This window comes from Tachypleus tridentatus, chromosome 6 (genome assembly GCF_004210375.1).
Source record: "Tachypleus tridentatus isolate NWPU-2018 chromosome 6, ASM421037v1, whole genome shotgun sequence".
Classification (NCBI taxonomy): Eukaryota; Metazoa; Arthropoda; class Merostomata; order Xiphosura; family Limulidae; genus Tachypleus; species Tachypleus tridentatus.
The window spans coordinates 3,245,954-3,271,960 of NC_134830.1; the positions used below are offsets into that span (position 1 = coordinate 3,245,954).

At 34.7% G+C, this 26,007-nt stretch overlaps 1 protein-coding gene across 1 annotated transcript in view; it reads right to left on the reverse strand.

Annotated features, from left to right (window-relative positions):
* Positions 1-140: 140 nt before the first annotated feature.
* Positions 141-26,007, reverse strand: part of mRpL28 (mitochondrial ribosomal protein L28) — a 32,015-nt gene continuing 6,148 nt past the window's right edge. Inside the window, 5 exon segments of the mRNA XM_076503112.1 lie at positions 141-408; positions 913-943; positions 1,182-1,314; positions 7,963-8,106; positions 13,520-13,661. Of these exon segments, the coding sequence (XP_076359227.1) occupies positions 357-408; positions 913-943; positions 1,182-1,314; positions 7,963-8,106; positions 13,520-13,661 (502 nt within the window). The 3' untranslated portion in view covers positions 141-356.

Consider the following 26,007-nt stretch of genomic DNA (forward strand, 5'->3'; position numbering starts at 1 on the left):
TGATTACATCTGAATGTAAGAACAAGCTATGATAACCAGAAGTCTAAATTACAAATAATCCAATAGAATTATTGATAGGGAGGTGTGACTTGACTTTCAGTATCCCAAGAATATAAATTTACATCATAACAAACAAAGTGTCAAATGATACAGAGAATTTATTTTTAACATTAGGTAATTAAACCTTACACTAACTGTTGAATTACAAAGTCTGTTTTGATGTTAACTTCACCTAGATCTATTCCTAGGGTTAAACTGATTTAATGGTGTCAACCACACACTAGTCTTATAATACTTTTTTATTTACAAATCAGTATCTTGATATCCAGTTAAGTGTATACTAGCTGATTACTACCTTATCTACGTGCAAAGGGATTCAATCTTGAGAACCAGCTGGAAGTAGATTCTCTGTAATATGGAATTGAAAACAAAATCACACACAATAAGCCTAATAAATGTAATACAACTTACCAGTAAACCAAAATAGATTCTTAAAATTAACATAAAGCCTGCAACATAACTGTAATAATATCAAGACACTTATCACACCACTTAACTCACTGTGCAGCTCATAGTGAAACTAATTCTTTCATTTATCACACCACTAAACTGACTGTGCAGCTCATAGTGAAACTAATTCTTTCATTTATCACACCACTAAACTGACTGTGCAGCTCATAGTGAAACTAATTCTTTCATTTATCACACCACTAAACTGACTGTGCAGCTCATAGTGAAACTAATTCTTTCATTTATCACACCACTAAACTGACTGTGCAGCTCATAGTGAAACTAATTCTTTCATTTATCACACCACTAAACTGACTGTGCAGCTCATAGTGAAACTAATTCTTACATTTATCACACCACTAAACTGACTGTGCAGCTCATAGTGAAACTAATTCTACTTACACTTGCTGGTCTTCATTCTTTTCTTCTTCTTCTGTCAAATTGTAATTTTAATTCAGTTATTAGTTATATTAACTGATTTATCTGAATATAAATCTTCTAACACAACAAAATGTGGAAGTTTATCAAAAGTACTTTCATGCTCAGTTTTTAACTTCCAGTACAATCAGGTTTCAGTTTATATGTTCTAGATTTTCTTTAAGATTTTCATTAGTAAACTATGAAATACCACTTCTACAAAACATAACACCTGAGTAAACTTTCCAACTTACCTTTTAACCATTTAATCAGTTCTTCCCGATAAACAGTTTTTAGAGGAACTGGTTTGTTTGTAGCTGCCTCTTGCAGCTTAAGTTTCTTTACAGCTTCAGACAATGATAACCCAAACCATTCAATTTCTTCTTCCTATATATTGTTGGGAAGAACTTATGTTAAACATTTCAGTTTTTGTTGTGATGACCACATGTTGAATTACTGAACCAGATAAAAACTCACTTAAAATGTTATTATCACAAGCTGACTGACTCTCTTAGGATGAATTGTTTATATTCGATCATGTATTCAACATGAAGGTCTCAGTTTATCAGTTTGGCATTAATTCTGTTAGTATGAAAAGATTTTTTAACAATCTTACATTTGAACACTGTCATATTCAGTCAATTGATGACAAACAATCACTTGTGAAGTAGTTGTTACTGCATGATACAACTACATTTGTTTAACCTTTCATTACAGGTTGGATGGAATCCATCCAGCTCATAACCACAAGTAATACTATAATTTTTTATAATGTATGCATATATTTACACATTGATAAACATTACAAGGCTTCATATATAAAGTATCAGATTATTGACTATCCCACATGAAAAGTTCATACATAAGTGTCAGATTATTGACTATCCCACATGAAAAGTTCATACATAAAGTATCAGATTATTGACTATCCCACATGAAAAGTTTACACAAAGTGTCAGATTATTGACTATCCAACATGAAAAGTTCATACATAAAGTATCAGATTGTTGACTATCCCACATGAAAAGTATTTTCCAAATTTACATGTGAAATCTTTATAACCTCCAGATAGTTAAAATAGAAAGTTTTTCTTAAAAATGTGTATCTGTTTTATTTTTACTATCAGATTGGACCAATCTTGTAACCATAATAAAAAAATTATGAAATGTATACAGATTATGCTTTTGATTTCCACAATGACTGCAAATTCCAACTCAAAAACACAAATGTTCAGTTTAATCAGTTTATACAGTGGAGCACCAGTAAGCCACGGACCAGTAAACCGCGAAATCGCTTAAGCTGCTGTAGCAAGTCTTGTCCCAAAATTTTTGATGTATTAAATCTACTACCTGGCTTTTTAAAGTTTCTCACACTCTCATAACTCAGCATGAAACTAACTTTTTTGTTTATATTTGTTATGTTTTTAAAAAATGTCAAATAAAATGGTTTGAAATGTATTTTATTTGTTTTTTCTTATTGTTTAACTGCCAGTTAATAAATTCGGTATTAAAAATTCAATAATTTATGCAACTGCTCAATATTGCTACCACAAGATTTAAAATGGCTGCCCACATGTAACAGAGGAAGACGAAATTTTACAATAAAAAGGTTTATTTTTATTGTAATCTTTATATTATTAAGAAATCTTAATCAAAATTGTGTTGTATATTTTATGTATTTAAAAGAGGAAAAGCGAACCATCGCAATGCATTGGTCGTTTGTGTTAAAACGGCACTTGTCAATTGTATCTGAATAGTCTATACATTAATATTATAATGATCACGCAATGGCTCAGATGAGGCTCCTTGGCAGAGCTGTTGGCGACTTCGGCTTTTCAGCCACAAAGGTTTAAGCCGCGGTTAAGCAGGTTGACCCCCCCCCAAATACCGCGGCTAAACGGCGCTCCACTGTACTTTATAACATTGCCTCTCTAACTGTATAGAAACATGGCACACATGCACTTTTGTTGCTGTATCCAAGGGTATAAAACTGACCTTTACAAAGTGAACTGTCTTTGCTGTGTTTTAGTGGACTAGTATTTTAAAAAATACAGTAACATTTCAGTTATAGTATATATATATTGTGTGTTAGTACTACTGACAAACAAGTTCTATAACTTTTTATTTTTTATATATAGCAAACAATTATCTCTTCTAGTTATGAACTATGTACTTGTTTGTCATAGGTTGCTAAGCCTTGAGAAATCTTGCATGTGGAGGAAGTGAAATAATATTTTTTATGTATATATACATTTGAATAACAAAAAACATTCATTACTATATCGATACACAGAATTCCATTACTGTAGCTAAGTCATTTTGAGCTTTAAAAAAAATACAAAGTTTTAAACATGCTAAAGACTAGAGTCACCAGGTGTGTCTCAAGAGATAATATTGAAAACGTACGAGAAAACCACTGTGGGAACATTCTAAGCTTTCTATTGGTTATTCTTGTGTCATATATACAAGTAAATGTTTGTAAAGGTCTGTGTTCAGAAATGGAAAGAAGTGAGTGAGGACACCGTGTTTGATTTTACTAATACATTAGTGGTATCTCAACAATTAGAAAAGATAAGAGGGTTTTATATTTTAACATATTCTAACTTGTCAATATTGGTAATTTGAGTTCCTAATTTGTACAGAACTATTGACATCACAAACATCTAATGGAACCAGTTCTGCACTCAAAAATTAATGTTCACGTGTTTTTTGTTAATAATTAAAATAATGTATAATATGAAAATTGTAATTTACAGGTTGATACAAACTTAATGACATGAATTCATAAAATAATAGTTCAATGAAATTCTGAATGCAAGTTGACAATGACAAGGCTTCTTACCCATGACCTGTATGTTAAGTAAATTAATAGCTGCTTTTGTACTTCAATCCATCCTTAGAAACAGGTTCACAGAAATATCACTTAAAAGCAGAACATAGAAACAAACTAACTCTGTCATTATGCAAATCAGCCAGCACTCCTACAAAATACATTTCACTATGTAACGTATTTCAACAAAATACATAATTATAAATAAAATAAATATATGTTTATGTTTATATGCATTTCTTTCCAGATCCAGGCACAGAATAGCTAAAACATTTGGCACCTGTCCTGTGAAAGTGGGTTTTCTCGGGGCACTCCTGTTTCCCACCACATCTCAGGCATTGGACCTTTAGATCCCAGCCAAGGCAATATTTTTGCCTGGCCCCGAATCCTGCCGTTTGAGATGATATCTCGATGACTTTTCGGTCAGCGGGTTCCGGCCAGGCCTACTTCCTTGTGCCTCTCTCACCCATCATTTTTATAATGCCCCACCTCACTTCATCACCTTAAATAAACCAAATCAAATTACAGGAAAACTTCCACATAAAAGTAAATAATCTTCCATAAGCAGGGACAAAGAGGAACCACAATGTTCCTGACCACCCCTGTTGGGGAGAGAATTCATCAGACTTCTCTCTCTCTAAACCCTTGCCAAGTTCGTTTGTGTTTGTACTTCAATATACACCTCAATCTGCTGGCTACTTTTCAACCAAATAGGTACATTGAGAAACCTATTTGTCAGTTGTCTTGAATTATGAACCATGTCTTGCTAAAAGTTTATTCAAGTATTACAAGTTCTTTTGTTATTATATATAATGTTTCATAACTCCAGGACATTGCTACTTTCTTGGTACAGACAACATTTCAATAACATTCCCAAATGTTTACTAGTTCTGTGTTATCTGTTAACAAAAAGTTGAACATTTTGGTTCTGAACTGACAAGATGTAAACATAGTATTTCATTTAAATATTTAATTAGATAGCTGGTTTCTTCATGTTTAACATATATAGACCCAAATATCTGGCATCAACACCTGACTAGTTTTTTATAATTATTCAACAGCTACTGTTTTATTAATAACTTATACAACTTGGATGTAACTGGCTTACTAATGTGTGTGTATATATATCCTACTTGCTGGTTTAAAACTAATAATTATGACAAAAGCTTTCAAATGTTGGTGATTAGCTGATAAACTACTGATTTATAAGCAATAAATGTCACTTGTACATAATATTGTTTATAAACACATACAGATTTTAAAATAACGTGTATATTTTAACTAAAAACCATTTCATCATATCTTTATTTAAGTCCAATTCACTTCTTTTTCATCTTTATCAGTATTATTTCTTAACAATAAATTACATGATTCCATTGTTGTGTCTCTTTTCACTTAACCACACCAACATGAATCAAAGGCCACCCATGCCAGTGTTTGTAAATTCATATTCAAAACTTTATTGAATTACTAGTTATGAATTTGTATATAATAATCATAATGTTAGTATTATACATAAGATAGTTTCTTAATTTAAAAATGAAATCCTAACTTTCAATTTTTGTATGTCACATGATATGTTGAATGCATCATTGGTTCAAATAGCATGTCTATAGTTTCTTATCGATTAATACTCAAACCACTGACATTGATAAACTGGAATACAAGACAAGAACTTCCTATCTTTTCTATTTACTGAGGTTTTAATATATTTATTTAATAAACCAAGATGGCCACACCAACCTCTTCCTAATGTACACTTAATTAACTCAATGACATATGTATCACCAACTAGCAACTCACAATGTCCTCTAGCAGCTTTATATTATATAAAAAAATGTTTTTCTTCATGTTAAATTTGAAGTGGTAAGGTAAGAGATTAGTGACCTTGAAATTACATATTTGTTTAGATTTGAATACAACTTAGTTACTAAGCTTCATAAATTATTGTGGAATTCTGTAATATCGATATATATTGGTGATTTTTTATTTCAAAATTTTTATATAAATAAAAAGCTGTTTTACATCCTCCAGCAACAAATGACTACAAAGTCATAACTAAAATATGATGAGGCTTAGCAACTTACAGCAGTAACAAATGAGTACAAAGTCATAACTAAAAGATAATCAAGATTAACAACTTACAGCCAGCAAGAAACGAGTACAAAGTCATAACTAAAAGATAATGAAGATTAACAACTTACAGCCAGCAAGAAACGAGTACAAAGTCATAACTAAAAGATGATGAAGATTAGCAACTAACAGCAGTAACAAATGAGTACAAAGTCATAAAATTTAATAATGAAGATTAACAACTTACAGCCAGCAAGAAACGAGTACAAAGTCATAACTAAAAGATAATGAAGATTAACAACTTACAGCAGTAACAAATGAGTACAAAGCCATAACTAAAAGATGATGAAGATTAACAACTTACAGCCAGCAAGAAACGAGTACAAAGCCAAAACTAAAAGATGATGAAGATTAGCAACTAACAGCAGTAACAAATGAGTACAAAGTCATAACTAAAAGATGATGAGGCTTAGCAACTTACAGCAGCAACAAATGAGTACAAAGTCGTAACTAAAAAGAGATAACTGTTTTCTTTTGCTTATTATTCAGTCTTATGTTTTAAGAAAAATAACTGAAATTTAAAAAATTAGTTGTGAACAATAATAATGTATATGTATACTTATAACCTAAATGTGATCATTAGTCATGTAGGCATTCTAGAAGGAAAAGAGGCATAATTTATATCTAGTTCCTAATTTTTTTTGGTGATTACAAGGTCAGTTAAATCAACCAGACCCATATAGAGATAAAATAGTGAAAATAACAAATAAAATATAAAGATTTTTTTCTGAAAAATTATTTGATAATTACTTGAGTGTTATAAATATTTCATGAAATATGAAAATTTTGTGATGCTTAAAATTACGTTGCATGTTGGACAGTCAAAAATAAAACAGGTCACAATACAAAATGACTTTGAAAAATCTTAATAAAAACACCTGATATTGTGCGTGTGAAGGCCATGTAACACTTAATTATAATCTTCAACATTTTGTGAAGATACTCATACAGTAGTGCAAAAACTATTAACCAACACAAAATGGTTGCAAGGTTAGTGCTAGGGACCAAGCTTATAGGGGAGATTTAATAAATTTGTTAACCTGAAGATGGCCTAATAAGATGAAAATGTTGTTCTCTACTTTATTTTAAAGTTTTACTTTTCAAACCAGACATCTTCAGAACAATTATAATTATTCTGTTCCTCACACTTCCTGATATCTCCAAACAAAGAACCTGAACATTTTATTTCTGTGAGGATGAGTTACCACATCACTAAAGATTATTATTCTGGCTTGCGCACACCATGAAAGGTCTAATCAAACCACCCTGAAAATAGAAGGTCGAATGAAACCCCCCTAAACATGGAAGGTCTAATGAAACCACCCTGAACATGGAAGGTCTAATCAAATCACCCTGAACATGGAAGGTCTAATCAAATCACCTTGAACATGGAAGTTCTAATCATATCACCCTGAATATGGAAGTTCTAATCAAATCATCCTGAACATGGAAGGTCTAATCAAATCATCCTGAATATGGAAGTTCTAATCAAATCACCCTGAATATGGAAGTTCTAATCATATCACTCTGAATATGGAAGGTCTAATCAAATCACCCTGAATATGGAAGTTCTAATAATATCAATCTGAATATGGAAGGTCTAATCAAATCATCCTGAATATGGAAGGTCTAATCAAATCACCCTGAATATGGAAGTTCTAATCATATCACTCTGAATATGGAAGGTATAATCAAATCACCCTGCATATCAAAGTTCTAATCATATCACCCTGAATATGGAAGGTATAATCAAATCACCCTGCATATCAAAGTTCTAATCATATCACCCTGAATATGGAAGGTATAATCAAATCACCCTGAATATGGAAGTTCTAATCATATCATCCTGAATATGGAAGGTATAATCAAATCACCCTGAATATGGAAGGTATAATCAAATCACCCTGAATATGGAAGTTCTAATCATATCACTCTGAATATGGAAGGTATAATCAAAGGTCTAGTTTCTAAAACACTCAGGTGTATCTTGTAATTTACAGTTTTTACTTATTTCTAAACAAACAAACATCTTAATAAATGTAGCGCTTTATGAAAACAACATTTATAACTTACTGGAATAATGAATTTCTTATATTTTTCATAAATCTGTTGTTGTTTGGTTTGATCATCTTTATACATTTCTCGACGGACTAATGTTAATAACATCTTTCTTCGTAGATCCAGAGCAAGCTGAGACTTCAAATCTTGTACAGGGGTCTATTTAAAGAAAACAGTCATGTATTATAAAGTTTAAATTTATTGAACACAATACCACACTAGTTTTAAATCAACATTTGATTTTGCCACATTTAGTTTTAGAATATTTTACTATCACTTCTGTATACATGTATAGATAAACCTTACATGCAATCACCATACTTATGTTATATACAACTTCTCTACCTATGTAGAGATACAACTCACATGCAACTTGTACAACTTCTCTAGCTCTGCAGAGATACAGCTCACATGCAACTTGTACAACTTCTCTACCTGTGTAGAGATACAACTCACATGCAACTTGTACAACTTCTCTAGCTCTGTAGAGATACACCCCATATGCAACTTGTACAACTTCTCTAGCTGTGTAGAGATACACCCCACGTGCAACTTGTACAACTTCTCAAGCTGTGTAGAGATACACCCCACGTGCAACTTCTACAACGTCTCTAGCTGTGTAGAGATACACCCCACGTGCAACTTGTACAACTTCTCTAGCTCTGTAGAGATACACCCCATGTGCAACTTGTACAACTTCTCTAGCTCTGTAGAGATACACCCCACGTGCAACTTGTACAACTTCTCTAGCTGTGTAGAGATACACCCCACGTACAACTTGTACAACTTCTCTAGCTGTGTAGAGATACAGCTCATCTGTAACTTCTATATCTATGGAAATATGGTAATAAATGATATTGTTTTCCTTAAGTGAACAAATATTTCAGGTAAATGGTCCTCTCTAAGCACAATAAAAAACTATTACCTCATGCCAAAAGCCTTAAATAAAGTTTCCAAACCTGTAGTGTCAACAAGTACTGAGCCAGCTTATGACATGCACAGTGAGCCTACTATCTGAATAACGACTCATCCTCGACAAGGCAAAACTGAGAAGGATTGGAGTTGTGCAGAGTCATACACTCTCTGATAAGGAAAACTTTATCCATCTGTCTGCTTAACAACCTTATACTGATGATATATTGGATGGGCCAATATAGATAAAGAAATGAGGAACTGAGCTAGTGTTTTGAAATAATAACTTCATGTAGCATGTAACCCACTTGAGGAAGGGGTAGCCTAGTGAAGCATTACTTGGTGGGAGCCAGAATCTTTTTTATATAAGGAATATTTTTTTTGGCCAATAAAGGTAGTAGAGGTACTGTGAAAAGAACCTTCCATATGGAGCTAAGGTGAGTGTTACGAGAGATTGTTCAACCAGTTACCAAATTATGTATTTCAAGTGTGGGTAACACAGGCAATACAGTATTGGTTAAATGCTCGGTAAAAATCAATTCTGACCCGAGAGAAACACAAGACTGCTTTAGTTGTCCTGACTACTGGGAATAGTCTTATTCTGAATGTAAGGGGTGGCCTACACTATGCTTACAAATAACTAATAACCATTGGGATTGGTCTGGTTCTGAATGTACTACACTTACAGATAACTAATAACCACTGGGATTGGTCTGGTTCTGAATGTAGGAGATAGTCTATATTACACTTACAGATAAATAATAACTGCTGGGATTAGTCTTGTTCTGAATGTACTACACTTAGAGATAACTAATAACCACTGGGAATAGTCTGGTTCTGAATGTTTGGAGTGGCCTATACTACAGTTAAAATAAATAACCCAGCTCTACATTCACTTAAGGGGTGTGTTCATTTTGTCTCTTACCAATGAGATTATACAATTGTCTCAATTTCTCTAGTGGCTTGGGACTGGAAAGCAAGGATTCTCCATTATTCCACAGAAGAAAGAAAATGGAATTTGTATATGGAAGGAAATCTGAGAAGTGTATGGACTTTCCTGTTATCTACATAAGATCCCACACTGCTAGTCCGTATAATGGGTTACCAGCAATAGTGAAGCAGTTGTGAGGGCACACATATACACCTGGTGCTTTTTTATTTCTACCTGAAATACATCTCACAAAGTAGAAAATGAATATATACTGTTCAAGCAGTTTTGTGGGAAATCAGACTTGAGCAGCTGGCATTAAGCAGGGCAGACGATTTCAATACTTTGTGTTACTTCACATTCAATGCAAATTTCTGGAGAGAAAAGCTACAATAAAATTGGACCTGCAAAACAAAGAAAGAAGTAACATATCACCTAAGTAAAGCCTCTGTGAGGATTGGAGTATAGTAACTTGATGGAGACAAAACCAGATCCCCTTCTACAAGATCTCATCCATGGGATGCCAACAGCTAAAGTCAAGAAAAACAAAAAAATTACCATGACTGGAGGAAGTATGAAAATGTGAAAAGTTTCCTCACCCATATAAGAATAAACCAGCTAGATGAAGATACAATCCAACAGGTCAAATTAGAAAGAGCAAATTGCTGGTTGAAGAGGAATCACATGGCAAGGAAAAACACTGTAAACTCCTTTGTAAAGGAGAGAACTATGAGTGATAACAATGCACAGGAGACAAATAGGGTAAGGAGGATCATACAAAATGTAGGTATGCAAGGGAAAAATGTTACAATGACAAGTACTGCTAGCAATAAAGAGAAAGATAATATATGGAAGATGTGGCCAACAGCTTAAATGAAAGAACCCTAGAAACTTAACAAAGGTTCCAATCAGAAATAGGAGTTGGACATGGTGAGTGTCTAACATAAATATCGGCTCAGAAAATATCCATAAAACCAAAGAATGAAATTGACAATAGGTAGAGAAGAGATGGAATGTGATTTATAAAACCATAACTAATGACTGGAGAAATGGGAAGAGGTCAAAGAGTAAAAAGGCCTGAAGAAAATGAATGAACCAATCCAGACTCACAGCATCCAAGCCAGAGCTAGACAGCCTGGGAGTGAAGATCAAAAGAGTGATTGCTAGGTATTGAGGAGAGTCGGAAAGGCAGCAATGAAATGACTTCCAAAGTGAGAACAAGTCTGCTAAAAACACTTAAAGAGACTGCTCTGTGGGAAAGATCTGGTCTTGGTGAAATAGTCAACTTGCCACCAAATTTATAGCTCCCAAGATATGACAGACTGACAATCAAATGTGGTGGTCTTTAGCCCATAAAGGAAAAGTCTAAAGCAAGGAAAACATAGATTATAAGAGTCAAAGCCCCACTGTCAACAGATCAAAGAACTGGCTGAGGAGGTGTCTGAATGGAATAAGAAAACCAGACACACAAGTTAAAGATTGAGATAAGCTCATGATGCATCCAACATTTAGGACATTGATAAAGAGAATTCTCTGGTGACTGAAATAAAGCAGGTGTTCAACACTGAACACAGAGGCATCATGTAAGACGTTTTAAGTAGATTCATGCCAAGCTACATAATATATCACCTGTGCTGCACTCTCCATGAGTAAAGAAACCTTAATATTTGAATGTAATTAGCCCTGTGACTTTCCACTGAACCACTGGGAAGTATTAAACAAATTTAAGTCCAATGAAGGTATGTAAGAGCAGAGCCAGGATCAAGTTAGTTACTATGACAGTGAGAAGCAACAAGGAGGAGGGATGCAACATAATAGAAAATAGTAAATATCTGGATGTAACTCATTAACTGGCTAGAATCCAGTGATAGACACACACAAACATGTTCAAAAGGAACATGGGACATAAAAGAGCCTCCAGAAAGACATTCTCTTACAGAGATAAATAAGATATGACAGCCTTGATATCAGAATTTCCAAGTCTTGAAAGTAAAAGACTACAACTGAGCCAATTCTGCACATAAAGTACAAAGAGATGCTTCAGAGATACTGGGTGTAAGTCAAGACTGTAGTGAAAAGGGAGGTCACAACCATGGATGTAGAAAGCAGAGGTCAAACACCCACGGAATATTGGAACAGCAGACTTAAGTAATGCAACTTCTGAGCAAAAATATACTAAACTTAATGGAAAACACAGCTACCCCGAAGGGAAAGACTGTGAATGGAATATTTTACTTTTTGAATGAACCAAAGGAAATGAAAGGCAGGCAAACAAAGCAAGATGTCGAGAAACCAAATTCTGGTGATCCATATCCAAGGAGATTATCCATTCAGAGAGAGAACTAAAGTTGGTTTGAGCGGAACACATCTATATAAAGTAATAAATCTCCTGTCTTCAAAAGAATGACAAAAATATGAGTTAAAACTCAAAGAACTGTTTTTTGGTATTCTGATGATGCTAGGTGTTGAGTGAAAAGTGAAGGAAGCACGTGTGTAACTCATTAGTCTGTGATAAAAAAAGATAGAGATGAGTAGGTGAAGAGGGAAAGAGAGAGCATTAAAATATGACTCAAGTTGGTGAAGATACAGTAAAAATAACGAGGAAACAAAAGACAAAGATTTGAAATCCAAGTAGTGAAGGACAAAGGTGGGGTTACCTAATCCTTGTCCACAAGATGGAACCAGAAGCAAAAGTAGGTATGACAACAATTAGTCAAATTCATTGAAAGATGGAAGCAGAAAGTGAATCATCCTTGATTCAAGATCAAAACAGAACCAACCACCTGATACAAAATGGCAATTACATCAGTGGCCATCAGAATGCTCTCACTCATCATTATAGTTATGCATGGATCCTGTTGACAAGTAACAGAACCTCTGGAAACATCAGAAGAAATGTGAATTTGTAATTCATATTATTCATGAAACCTGTTTTATTTTATATATAAACAAAAGTTAGCTTGGTATGTTGAGGGTATATACTATATAGGGCTAAGTCACTGATGTAACAACTGCATAAAAAGCACTGAACTAAACCCATACAATGGGTTTAAACAATGGCATATAGTTTCACGAATTTATATCACACACAATGGAATAAGTGTCTCCAACACTGAAACTTGATGGAAAGCAAAAATCAAATTGGAAATAATACAGCATTTTTCATCCACAGGAGAAATTATTTAAAAGCTCTAATAGAGGAGCAAACAATGTTTCGACCTTCTTCAGTCATCATCAGGTTCACAGTGCTTTCTTTACCCATACCAGTCATTTTTAAATATATAATTTTCTCTACAAGTGGGTTTTCTCATCATCACAGATTATTACTTACATTACATCTTTTGTACTCTGAGAGGTTACCCACGGTAGCCAAGTATTCACTAGTAAGACACCCATAACAAAGATTACCCATGGTACTCAAGTATTCACTAGTAAGACACACAGAACAAAGATTACCCATGGTACTCAAGTATTTACTAGTAAAACACACATAACAAAGATTACCCATGGTACTCAAGTATTTACTAGTAAAACACACATAACAGATTACCCATGGTACTCAAGTATTCACTAGTAAGACACACAGAACAAAGATTACCCATGGTACTCAAGTATTCACTAGTAAAACACACATAACAAAGATTACCCATGGTACTCAAGTATTCAATAGTAAGACACACAGAACAAAGATTACCCATTATACTCAAGTATTCACTAGTAAGACACACATACCTCCAGTATGTAGTTGTCAAATCCAAAGTGTTTATGAATTAACTGCAATGTTCTCTCTGTGACTGTGACTGCCATGTACTTGTCTAGGATTTCACTATAGACCACAGCTTTCTTTAATACAGGTATCCAATAATGAGAAACCCTAATATAAAAACAAAGTACAATGAAATAAAAACTTTCAAAACCATAGAATTGTTACATAATGTTGATTATAAATCACAGATGCCCACCAATCCTATTTTACAGAATTGTTTCTAACCTCAAATTATGATAATAACCTTTAAATTCAAAGTTTTTTTATGAATTTAGTAAACAATCTGGAAAATTTGTTATTGTATACAACAATACAATTACACTGTTGAAATCATTGTGATTTATTCTTTTGTAGCTGTAGTCAAACTTTTGTAACAATGAAATATTGACCAATCAGAAATCGTAGAGATGATTAGTTTATTCAGAAGTTGAAACAGCCATATTAATTATGTTGGAAAGATCTTGAAATGAGTGTCATTAAGTTAAAAATATGTATCTGAAAAAGCATGGATAGTGGGGGAATTGACAATCTTAGAAGATACACCTGAATAAAAACCTAACACCAACATACCACAAATTAAAACAAAAACTACAGAAGAATAAAGTTATGCAAGCTCAATAACTAAACATTACCCATAAAGGTAAAATAACAAAAACATTAACCACAACAGTCAAAATGGTGTCAAATACTGAAAGTTTTCCAAACACAAGTTCTATAGAAATTCAAATGTCAATATTCCTTTGACTGCTCTGTTCAAACTATTGAAAACTTTAATCTTTACTCTCCAGATTTAAGTATTACTCATATGTTGCAAGAAAGCAGCTACAGATGTAAAATCCTTCCTGCTTTTCTTCTCACAATCTGAGTTTTTGTTTTCATACTTTGAACTGGCACTCCTACTTTACATCACTTAAGGTTAATTAAGAACTTAACATTACACACAAGTAATTAGGCTTAAGGGTCTAAAAAAATAATTCAGTTAGGGGTTGATATAACTGTTCAGCTTTATCATAATTAACATTTTAATTTTCAACCCATGTGTGTGTGTGTGTGTGTGTGTGTGAATGCTAGGATAAACATTAAACTTATATCTAAGTATAAATTTGATCACACATTAGACATTATTTTTTTAAATACATGCAAATAATATTTACATAATAGCATATAGGCCTTATTACAGCTAACACAAGAAATTTAGCTGGTATATCACCACTTTATCAACAAAATAATAATACATGCTGAAATGGTTATTCTATTACAGAAAGAACATAGTACCATTGAGTCCAGAAGAACCAGACTAGACCTAGTTCTTTTGTTTGGTTAAGTACATCATTCTGAAATTTCAAAATCAATGTTTTACCACTTCATCAGCCAATAAAAGGATGAAACAAAACTGTGTCACATTACTGAAAAGTCAGCTATGTTGACAGCATTCAGCAATAGTTTTATTTTTACCACAAAAAGAAAACTGAAGGCAAACTGACTTATAACTATGTTGAAGGTCAAAGTGAATGACAATATATATAGAAGCAAATTTAGAAATAACTGGCAAACTTAAGCTTCTCATGTTAACTGAAAAGTTGACTTGTAAAAACAGTATGAATAGTGACAGGTGATTATGGAAATTGATAACAGACTAACCCTCAGGCCTGTTAACCCTATTGTGATATAGCATGTATCACAGGGTATATCATTATGTTTGTTGACTATAATTAGAGCTGGGTGATTATGGAATTTGATAACAGACTAACCCTCAGGCCTGTTAACCCTATTGTGATATAGCATATATCACAGGGTATATCATTATGTTTGTTGACTATAATTAGAGCTGGGTGATTATGGAATTTGATAACAGACTAACCCTCAGGCCTGTTAACCCTATTGTGATATAGCATGTATCAAAAGCCATGTCATTGTGTTTGTTGAATAGCATTCAAAATTTTATTCATCTGTTTGTTGTGAATTTACATCCATCAAATTATAATTTAAATTTTAGTATTATATTAGTTAATTTCTTAACTTAAAAGTAAATATTAAAATAACACACCTAAATATCAAGTTTTGTATGTCATGTAATATGGTGAATGTAGTATTTGTTCAAATTATACATTTGTGATGTCCACATACGAAGTCTTTAGTTTCATACAAACTATTACCTCAAATTACCAACACTGACAAGCTAGAATATAAAATAAAAATTACCAATCTTTTCTAAGTGTCAAGATATAACCCATGTTCCAAAACATGTACACTGGTCCCCACCCACACACCCATTCACCTCTTTCCTTGAGTGCACATGCACCACATCACTGTAACTTCTGTGATTTTTGCTAACAAAGGTTGAGAGGTCAGATTAATAAAAATAATAACTATATACAGATGCATGTACATGGTTATGAGATTTAAGCTATTTAGACCAAACTTTTTTGTTTTCATGTCATAATCTGTAGTCATTTCATGAAGAAAAATACATAATTTATATTTGTTTCCTAATTTTTTGTGGTGGTTATGAGGTTGGTCAAATTAATAGACTATATAGTTAGGGTAGATAAAATAACAGATAAAATATAAAGTTTTACTGAAAGCAAACATTTACAATGTATTTAAGAAGTTTTACAGAATACACAAATAATATCTGACTTTTTGTGTGCAAATAAACTTGCAATCTTTATTAAAAGCCTACCAAATCTTATAAAGATACACACACTGCATCAAAAGTTATAGTATAAATAATTAATATGAACTCACACTGAGCCCATCTTATACAAAATACAGGTAATAATTAGAAATAACAGAAAGACTAATTTGTTAGGTAGTTATGTTTGTGGCATTAATTCATTATTTCATATAACCATTATATATATCTCCTAATGTATCAAGTTGATTACCTACTGTAATATAATATACAATTTACTTAAACAAAAGTGTACAAACACAGTGGAGAAAGTTACAATGCAAAAAGAGTTTATTAAGCTATTTCTGGTTTAATCAAAGCCAATTAAATGAAAAGTAAGCTAGAATTTATACGATTATATAAACAGCTTTGTGAAAAAACAAACAAAATGATTGGAATAATGTATTGCACAAGATATCTTAAATAATAAAAATCAAAGCAGGGAAATCTTGGGCTCTACTGCTCACATTCTTCTATTTTGAAAAATATTAACTAAAATTAGCATTCTGCCACTGTGTGAAAATTATATTTCAGAGATGCCAACTATTTCAAATGACTGAGCGTAATGATTGTAGACAGACCCCCTTTCACAATTTTAGTCCTTTCAGATTTGCCAGAAACAAGACAATCTGGTGAACGAGGCCTCTTTTTCTCATCTTGTGAACGATCGCATTGGTGTTTCTGTGCCGCTTAGAAAATGAGAAATACCCATCTACGCGAGCGCTGATTGGCTGACAAGCACTGATGATGTAACTATGGATTCCCCACGTGCCCAGTATGGAGAAGCACCGCACTCAAACTATTGGTAGATGTCGGAGATACAAATAGTTTTTATTATTTCAAGTACAAACATGATTACTGCAAGTAGCCATTTGAACTGTCTTTTATTTATTATCAAAATTTATTTGTATCTCACTAGAAATTTTCTTTTCACACCTTTCAAGCCCTGGGGGAACAATTTATCACTTTACTGTATAGGCCTATATAATATATAATAATTTGGGAGTTGCAACAAGTTGTAATATTTGTCTTTATGAGTGTTTAATCGTAATGTATACACAAAAATCATAATGATTACGCTCAAATCGTAATGGTTGGCATCTCTGTATTTTGCATCAGTTCTTAATATTGTGTGCAATAATTGACCCTGAAAATCCAAAATACAAGAACTAGAATACTTTACCAAGTACAGGAAACCTACTAAAAAACTAGATGGTAAAAACAAATTTTCATTAAGTAATAACAATATTTTTTTATATAACCCATTACAACAGATTTCAATATTTAGGTAACAATAGAAGTCAAACTAACAAGCCTAGAAAACACTAGTTTCTTCCTTAACCCATTTAGTTTAATATTAAAAGTCAAATAGATCCACTTATTCTAGGATAAAGCAATTATTTACACTATGAAACTTTTAATCTTTAACATCAGCTAAGCATATAGATATGAATGCCAGTAATTTAACCCTCTTGCTACAGGTAGGCCACAGTGAACATGTCATAACAGTTAACATTCACATTCAAAATTTAAGTAAATTACTGATGAAAACAAATAATAAAGTTGGCATCACAGTGTAGTTAATAAATCAAATTTTTATATTATATAAATTTTAAGTTCTATATTTAAAAAATTCCCCAGTGTGAGAATTATGACGTTGTTCTCAAGGAGTTCTTCAATGTATTTACCACCCCTCTCTGAAGAATGGAATTTGGTTGGTTGGTTAGTTTGGTGTTTTATGGCACAGAGCAGGTAGGCTATCTGCACCAAACGTCTGGTAAAAAGTTAAAAGTAAATTTAGTAAAACTCTTAAAAGGAAATCAAGGTAAAACAAACAAAGTTTAAAATAAACAAACAGCATTAAAACCAATGTTAACATCTAGTATACAGTGTTAAGACAAAAACTACAGTAATACAATTTGTAAAGAACTTTCTGTAACTGTCATGACTCGCCAGGAAGACTAACAGGTAAGTTCAAAAACCACTGTCAGTCACCTGAAGTTGGCCTTTCCAGTCCTGGTTTTGAGCTATTTGACATTATGGCTATTTTCAGAGAGTTAAGTAATAAAAGTTTTAAAAGACTTGTAGTAAAACTGTATTTATAACTCACCAGGATGACTGATGGGTAGTTCAAACAGCAGCGTTAGTCACCTTAAATTGGCCTTCCCAGTCCTGGTTTCGAGTTATTTGATGTTATGGGCATTTTCTAATTTCTAATCAAACTAGATGTACTTTGATTCTTAATAGGGAATCACGTTAAAAAAGGTCTAATGTATAAATTTTCCATGATGACGAGAAAACCCACAAAAAAAATATATATGTAAAAACAGCTGGTATGGGTAGAAAAAGCACTATGTAGAGGAGCGAACAACGTTTCGACCCTCTTCTGTCATCGTCAGGTTCACAAAGAAAGAAAGAGGTAACTGACTGATAGCTGACCACCTGTTTGAAGGCAGTTGTGTAATTGAGTGTAGGAATGTAAAGGGCGTGCTTTTATGTTGGATTATATTTATTAATATAGGTATAAAGGTGTTCCTTTGTTTTGGTTTATTTTGGGCTTGAGTTGTTGTATAAGTAAGGATTCTTTAATCTTGCATTTGCTTATGTTTGTTTCAGTATTTAGCATTTGGGTGTTTTCTATGGTTGTTTTTATTTGAGTTGCAGCATTAAAAAGATTAATGGCCTTTAAAAAACTCAAAACATTTCTAAGGCTGACAGTGTCACCAATAACACTGTCTAACATCATGGATAAACCTTGGGACAGAATATGTTTAAAATGGTGCAGTTGTTGAGTCATAACGACAGTAAGACAGTAAAATGTGGCTTATTATGACCTAAGTGTTACACAGACAATACACTGGTGCATTAGTCCCAGATACAAAAAAAACAATGAGTTAAAAAACTGTGACCAATGTGTAGTCTAGTTAGAACAACTTCCTCTTTCTGTTCCTTACAGTAGCAAGACAGCCAAAGTCCAATTAAGGGTTTTATTTGAAAAAGATTGTTTTCACATTGCTCACTCCAAGTAAATTGCCAACTGGCATGGAGCCGAGCCTTGAATATAGGACCATAGTCCATGTATGGAACAGGAACAGCAGTGATGGCGCCAGAGCAGACAGATTTAGCTGTGGTGTCGGCGAGCTCATTCCAGCAAATACCAACATGGCCTGGTATCCAGAAAAATTGGATAGAAGTAGATGTTAAAGAGAAATGGAGTTTGAGTACTGCTTAGCTTTTATGTGATCCAAGGCAAGAGAAATGGCATACAGTTTAGCAGTAAACACAGAAGCTGTAGAGGGGATTGTGCGTGCAACTACCAAACCACAACAAACCATGGCAGAGCCAACACAGTCACCTGATTTCGAACTATCTGTATAAATAGGAATGGAAGAATGGTTCGAAAGATGTTCAGCAAATAGCAGACAGTATTTCCAATCAGGAGCACCTGCTTTTCTCAGATGACCTAAAGATAGGTCACATTTGGGGACTGTAAGAAGCCATGGTGGGATGGGCTGACCAGTGGATACAGAAATGTCATCCAAGGACAGACCCAATTCATCCAACAGCACCTGGATACAAAGGCCAAAAGGAGCAATGGCAGATCATCTGTTCTGAAAAAGTATGGCCTACCGAAGAAGTAAAACACAAACCCAGGTGGGATTCTTTGGTAAAGAATGAAGGTTTGAAGCATACAGTAAAGACAGTTGCAAACGGTGGAGGTGGAAAGAAGGTTCACGAGACTTCATGTATAAGCTCTGAACTGGGGAAGTACAGTAAGCCCAAGTACAGAACCAAAGTCCTTAATGATGAACGGGGTCTAGCATCTTTAAGGCTGAGGTCATGGCAGAGCCACAGACCAGTGATCCATAGTCTAGTTTCGATCAAATAAGAACACGATATATCTTTAGCACAGAACAATGATCTGCTGCCCAAGTGGTGGAAGAGAGGACACAGTGGATGTTCAGTGCTCTTGTACATTTGACTCATAGATGCTTGATGTGTGATATAATGGTCAACTTACGGACAAAGATAAGCCCCAAGAACTTTGTCTCAGGAACCACAGGCAGCACAACTTCACCGATATGGAGTTCAAGATCAGAGTGAATACCCTGTTGGTGGCAAAAGTGCATGCAAACGGTTTTGGAGAGTGAGAGGTTACAGCCATTTGCTGTGGGCCACTTCAGTAAATGACTGAGGGCAGTCTGTAGCTGTCACTCAATATACCTCATGTTTGATCACTGACATGAGATGTGAAAGTCATCGACATACAGCCTATTTGCAATAGTGAGAGGGAGTTGTTCAGTGATGGCATTAATCTTTATACTCAAAAGTGTGACACTCAAAATAGCCCTGAGGGCTCAATGTCAAAGAATATTAACACAAGATGTTTTCATCTGAGAAAAGGCTTCTCTGATTGATGAAGTTTCAAGTCAAATCAGGTGGTCCATGGTGGAGTGTTGTCATCAGAACCTACACTGGGTGGGCAAGAGGAGATTGTTTGATTTGAAGAACCAAACAAAATGAGCAATAACCATCCTCTCTAAGGTCTTACAGAGACAGATCATCAAAGCAACTGGATAGTGGTTTGAAGGAATCTTGGGATCCTTTCCAGGTTTAGAGAAAGGTAGGACAATAGCCTGGCACCAGGTATCAGGAAAAACATTCTCCTGCCAGATCCAGTTAAAAACAATAAAAAAAAACAGCAAGAAAACCAGGAAATATATGGTGTAGCATTTCATAGTGTACATCATCAGGTTCAACCAATGTACTGCCAGTTTCAGTTCCACCAGTGTGAAGGGATGATTATAGTCATAGAGACAATCAACTTGAAAGGAAAGAGGTGATTGCTCTGCCCAAATCCTGATGGCTAAGATGGAGGAAGAAGCAGAAGTGTTAGATATCCAGCCAAAGCTTTCACCTAGAGTATCAGTGAAGCTCCAGGTATCAGCTACTTCCTGGCCATCAGAGAGCAAGATCAAGAAGGGGACAGAATTATATTGCCCACTAATCTTTCAAATTTTTTCCCATATGACTTTGGAACTGGTGGTAGAAGACATGCTGGTTGTGAACTTAATCCAAGTTTTCTTCTGGCTTTGACGTCTTACCCATCAAGCATGAGCAAGGGCCTGCTAGGAAAGCGATGCAATATGAGAGCGTGGAATACCTACAAAAAGTATCCCAGGCCCGTTTCTGAGCCTTTTGAGGATATTGTGTAAAATGTGTTGAGGTTTTACAAATATATTCAGCAGCTGCCTGTATAATATAGTTAGTTACTGCTGCCATACAATCAACTATTGATGGCTTACAGACAATGGCAGGATCAAGTTCTGGAAGAGCAGTAAAAGAGGGCCAGTTTGCTTGATCCAGCTTTCATCAGGGCACGCAGGTCAGATGGCATCAATCATGGCTACTCTCTCTCAAAATTATAGGAAAATGATCACTGCCTCGTGGATTATTGTCAACCTCCAGGAAAAGTTGGAGAATAGTGAATGGAAGCAAACTGAGAGATCAATAGGAGTAAAGGACTGACTAGGTGCATGAAAATAAGTAGGAGAACCAGTATTGAAAAGAGAAAGATTGTGATCAGAGAGCATACACTCTACAGAGCGACCCCTCCAATCAATATCAGCACTTCCCCAGAGGGGATGATGTCCATTAAAGTCCCCCAGGATAGAAAAGGGAGATGGCAACTGTTTAATGAGAAAATCAAGGTCTAATTGATCATAGGTCTCTCCAGATGATAGGTAGAGAGAATAAACAGTGATGGTAAGACCCAAGGAAACACGGATGGTTACAACCTCCAAAGGTGTGTCAAGTGGCAAAGACAGGGTGGGCACATGCTGATCAACCAACAGTGCCACTCTTTCGTGCACTCATCCATCACACAACCTATCATTTCTGTACAAAAAAAAAACACACCAAAAGGTAACTGTATCAGCAGGTTTCAGAAATGTTTCCTGTAAGGAAAGACATACAGGATGGTAGGAAGCAATCAATGTTTTGATGTCATCCAGAGTAGAACATAAACCTCGACAGTTCCATTGTATGAGGTTGCTATTTTTATTTACATGTAGTGGAGAACCATTCTGTTTACAACTACTTCTTTATTCTTTACTGTCTTTATTCCAGGGAGGTCTATCGACCTCCATGGATCCTGCCCTGGGTTGATTGGGCAGATCTTTGCTTTGGAAGGGGATTCCAGTGATTGAGGACATGAACGAATGATTGTTTTGCATCTTGGGGTGGGAGAAGAAGATGTACCTGAGGAAATGCCCATACCCAGAACCAAAAGAAGTGGATCTTTGGATTTGCTGGAATGTGTGTTAGGGACAGAGATGGGTGTTGAAATTGATTCACCAACTTTTTTAACCATGGAGGTCGAAAGACTTTTCATTTGGTTTGAGAACGATTCTTTTGGAGGCACAGAGAGATCCACCTGCCCTCCCACTGTAGTAGTGAAACGAAGTGCAGCAGCATACATCTTAGATGTACTGGATGACAGCAATTTTCAACCCTCATGATAGGTAGTGTTTTGAACCATTTTCAAATGCTGCACCTCTTTTTCTTCCAACCATTTAGGGGAACAACAAAAGTAGGATGGGTGAGAGCCATTGCAATTGATGCAATGAGGGTCTGTTTCACACTCATAGGCATCATGATCCTTTCCACCTCAATCAGCATGTCAAGGAACCATGACATGACATCTTCGAGTGACTGAACTGTTGAGATTGAAAACATATGCTCAGAATCTTCAAGATGCAGTCATTTACCTATGAACTGTTTTTCACTATTTTAGTTAAGTTTTTATTTGAAGGATCCATAATAAAAAAGGAATATTTTGGTACACACTGATCCCACCTACCATGGAGCCCTATGAGAGGACACTGCAGCAATGCCAGGGTTTCATGAGCACTATATCTAAACACCAACATCAGTTTCAATGTCCACAACACCTGTTTAGAACATCCAACACTTGTACTTGGTTCATCCTAGAGCAAGTGGACCAGCCAAATGACTCTTAGGGGGCCACCCCAAGGCCATCCATCTACAGGAATTCAAGGCCAAAATGGTGGGTAAGGGTTGGACCCCTCAACCACTGGATACTCTACTCCCCTTCATGGATCACCACACACTGCAAATATGTGGGTGGATGTTTAAATCCTAGAGGAGATAAACCAAAAGAACAGAACCTTCCCTGGGTGGTCCTCTCACAGCCTACAGAAATCCACATTGAGGGGAGTATAGAATTTAACATAAATTATTCATTATAATATAAACCGTACTGAGGTAAAATTTAATTTTATAGGTTTTATTCCATTTTCTGTACAAAGTTATAAAACAGAAAACCAGACCCACTTGTCCCACCCACCTGTCACATTCTCTCTTTCACAGGTTGGTGATAATTCTTTGACATTTTACACTAAATCACTTGTAACCAATGGAAAAAAATAATTTCAATTTACTGAATGATATATAATGCAACATTGTTTTCAATACAGACTACTGTCAATTTCACCATTATTTTGAAAGGTTATCTCGTGGTGTTCAGATGAAGCAATTAACAGAATTATTATAAGGCTATTTTCTCTTAATTAAAAAGCCAGTTAAATTACAATAGTCATTGGACATTGTTGGTTTTGTATATGTTGCTATTATGTGTTAGCTGTATTATTTAAGTAAACAAAAATTATTTGGTGTTCATAAAAAAAAAGTAGGTTTAAGTTTCATCAGCAGCTTACAGCAAAAATACAAGAGGTCAAACATAAACACTATATACAAGAGGTCAAACAAACACTATATACAAGAGGTCAAACAAACACTATATACAAGAGATCAAACATAAACACTATATACGAGAGATCAAACATAAACACTATATTGGCTTTTTATGGATATAAATTTTTATTTATTATAATTGAAACAAAATTTCCCACAGAGTGCGCTCAAAAGCAGCTAACTCATAACAATGTTGAATATCGTGCACTATGTGTGGTTCAATCATAACACTGTTGAATACTGTGCACTACGTGTGGGTCAATCTTAACATTGTTGAATATTGTGCACGACATGTGGGTCAATCTTAACGTTGTTGAATATTGTGCACTACATGTGGGTCAATCTTAACGTTGTTGAATATTGTGCACTACATGTGGGTCAATCTTAACATTGTTGAATATTGTGCAGTACATGTGGTTCAATCACATTATTGAATATTGTGCACAACATGTGGTTCAATCATAACACTGTTGAATATTGTTCACTACATGTGGTTCAAAGAGCAATAAAACAAAACAATAAAGTATAAACAGGTTTGTTTGTTTTTGAAATTTGCACAAAGCTACTTGATGCCTATCTGCAGTAACCATCCTTAATTTAGCAGTAAGACTAGAGGGAAGGCAGCTAGTCATCACCATTCACTGCCAACTCTTAGGCTACTCTTTTACCAATGAAAGGATGGATTGACCATCATATTATAATGTCCCCACAACTGAAAGGGAGAGCATGTTTGGTGTGACAGGAATTCAAACCCAAGTATAAACAGACTTAAACTGTTTACAAGCCTTAACCTAATGATGATAAACAACTGTAGCTTACGTCTGCAATTATTTTAGAAAGAAAAATAGTAATTTCAATTTATTTTATATTTTTTATGATGATTTCAAAGTTGGTCAAATTGACAAAATCTACAAAAAGTTACTGTATAGAAAATATACCTTAAAAGTATAAATATATTTGAATGTAAATTACAGACTTACTGGAAAAACAAAGTTTCATGTTTATTATGAAGGTTTCACAGGCAACACGTATAAAATTTACAATATTTCAGATTAGGACAAACACTTGATTTTAACACGAAAATCATTTTGCATTCCAAGCAGTCAACACTGATTCTATTTATGGACAAATGTTTGGAAGAAATAACTAATTAAAAAATCTGATCTGTGTGTGTATAAAAGGCTCGTAATGTTTACTAAAAGCTTGCCAAATGTTTTGAAAAGTACAAAAACTATTAAAAGTAAAACTATGAAAACTGTTACTTTGTTGTTATATACGGTTGGTTACATTGCCTGACCCTGCTGATTTCTCCAAGCCTGTTCCCTTGTTATAAGGTTGGTTACATTGCCTGACCTTGCTGATTTCTCCAAGCCCGTTCCCTTGTTATAAGGTTGGTTACCTTACCTGACCCCACTAATTTCTCCAAGCAAGTTCTCTTGTTATAAGGTTGGTTACATTGCCTGACCCCACTGATTTCTCCAAGCCTGTTCCGTTGTTATAAGGTTGGTTACCTTACCTGACCCCACTGATTTCTCCAAGCCTGTTCCCTTGTTATAAGGTTGGTTACATTGCCTGACTCCACTGATTTCTCCAAGCCTGTTCCCTTGTTATAAGGTTGGTTACATTGCCTGATTCTGCTGATTTCTCCAAACCTGTTCCCTTGTTATAAGGTTGGTTACATTGTCTGACCCTGCTGATTTCTCCAAGCCCATTCCCTTGTTATAAGGTTGGTTACATTGCCTGACCCTGCTGATTTCTCCAAGCTTGTTCCCTTGTTATAAGGTTGGTTACATTGCCTGATGCCACTGATTTCTCCAAGCCTGTTCCCTTGTTATAAGGTTGGTTACATTGCCTGATGCCACTGATTTCTCCAAGCCTGTTCCGTTGTTATAAGGATGGTTACATTGCCTGATGCCACTGATTTCTCCAAGCCTGTTCCCTTGTTATAAGAATGGTTACATTGCCTGACCCCACTAATTTCTCCAAGCCTGTTCCCTTGTTATA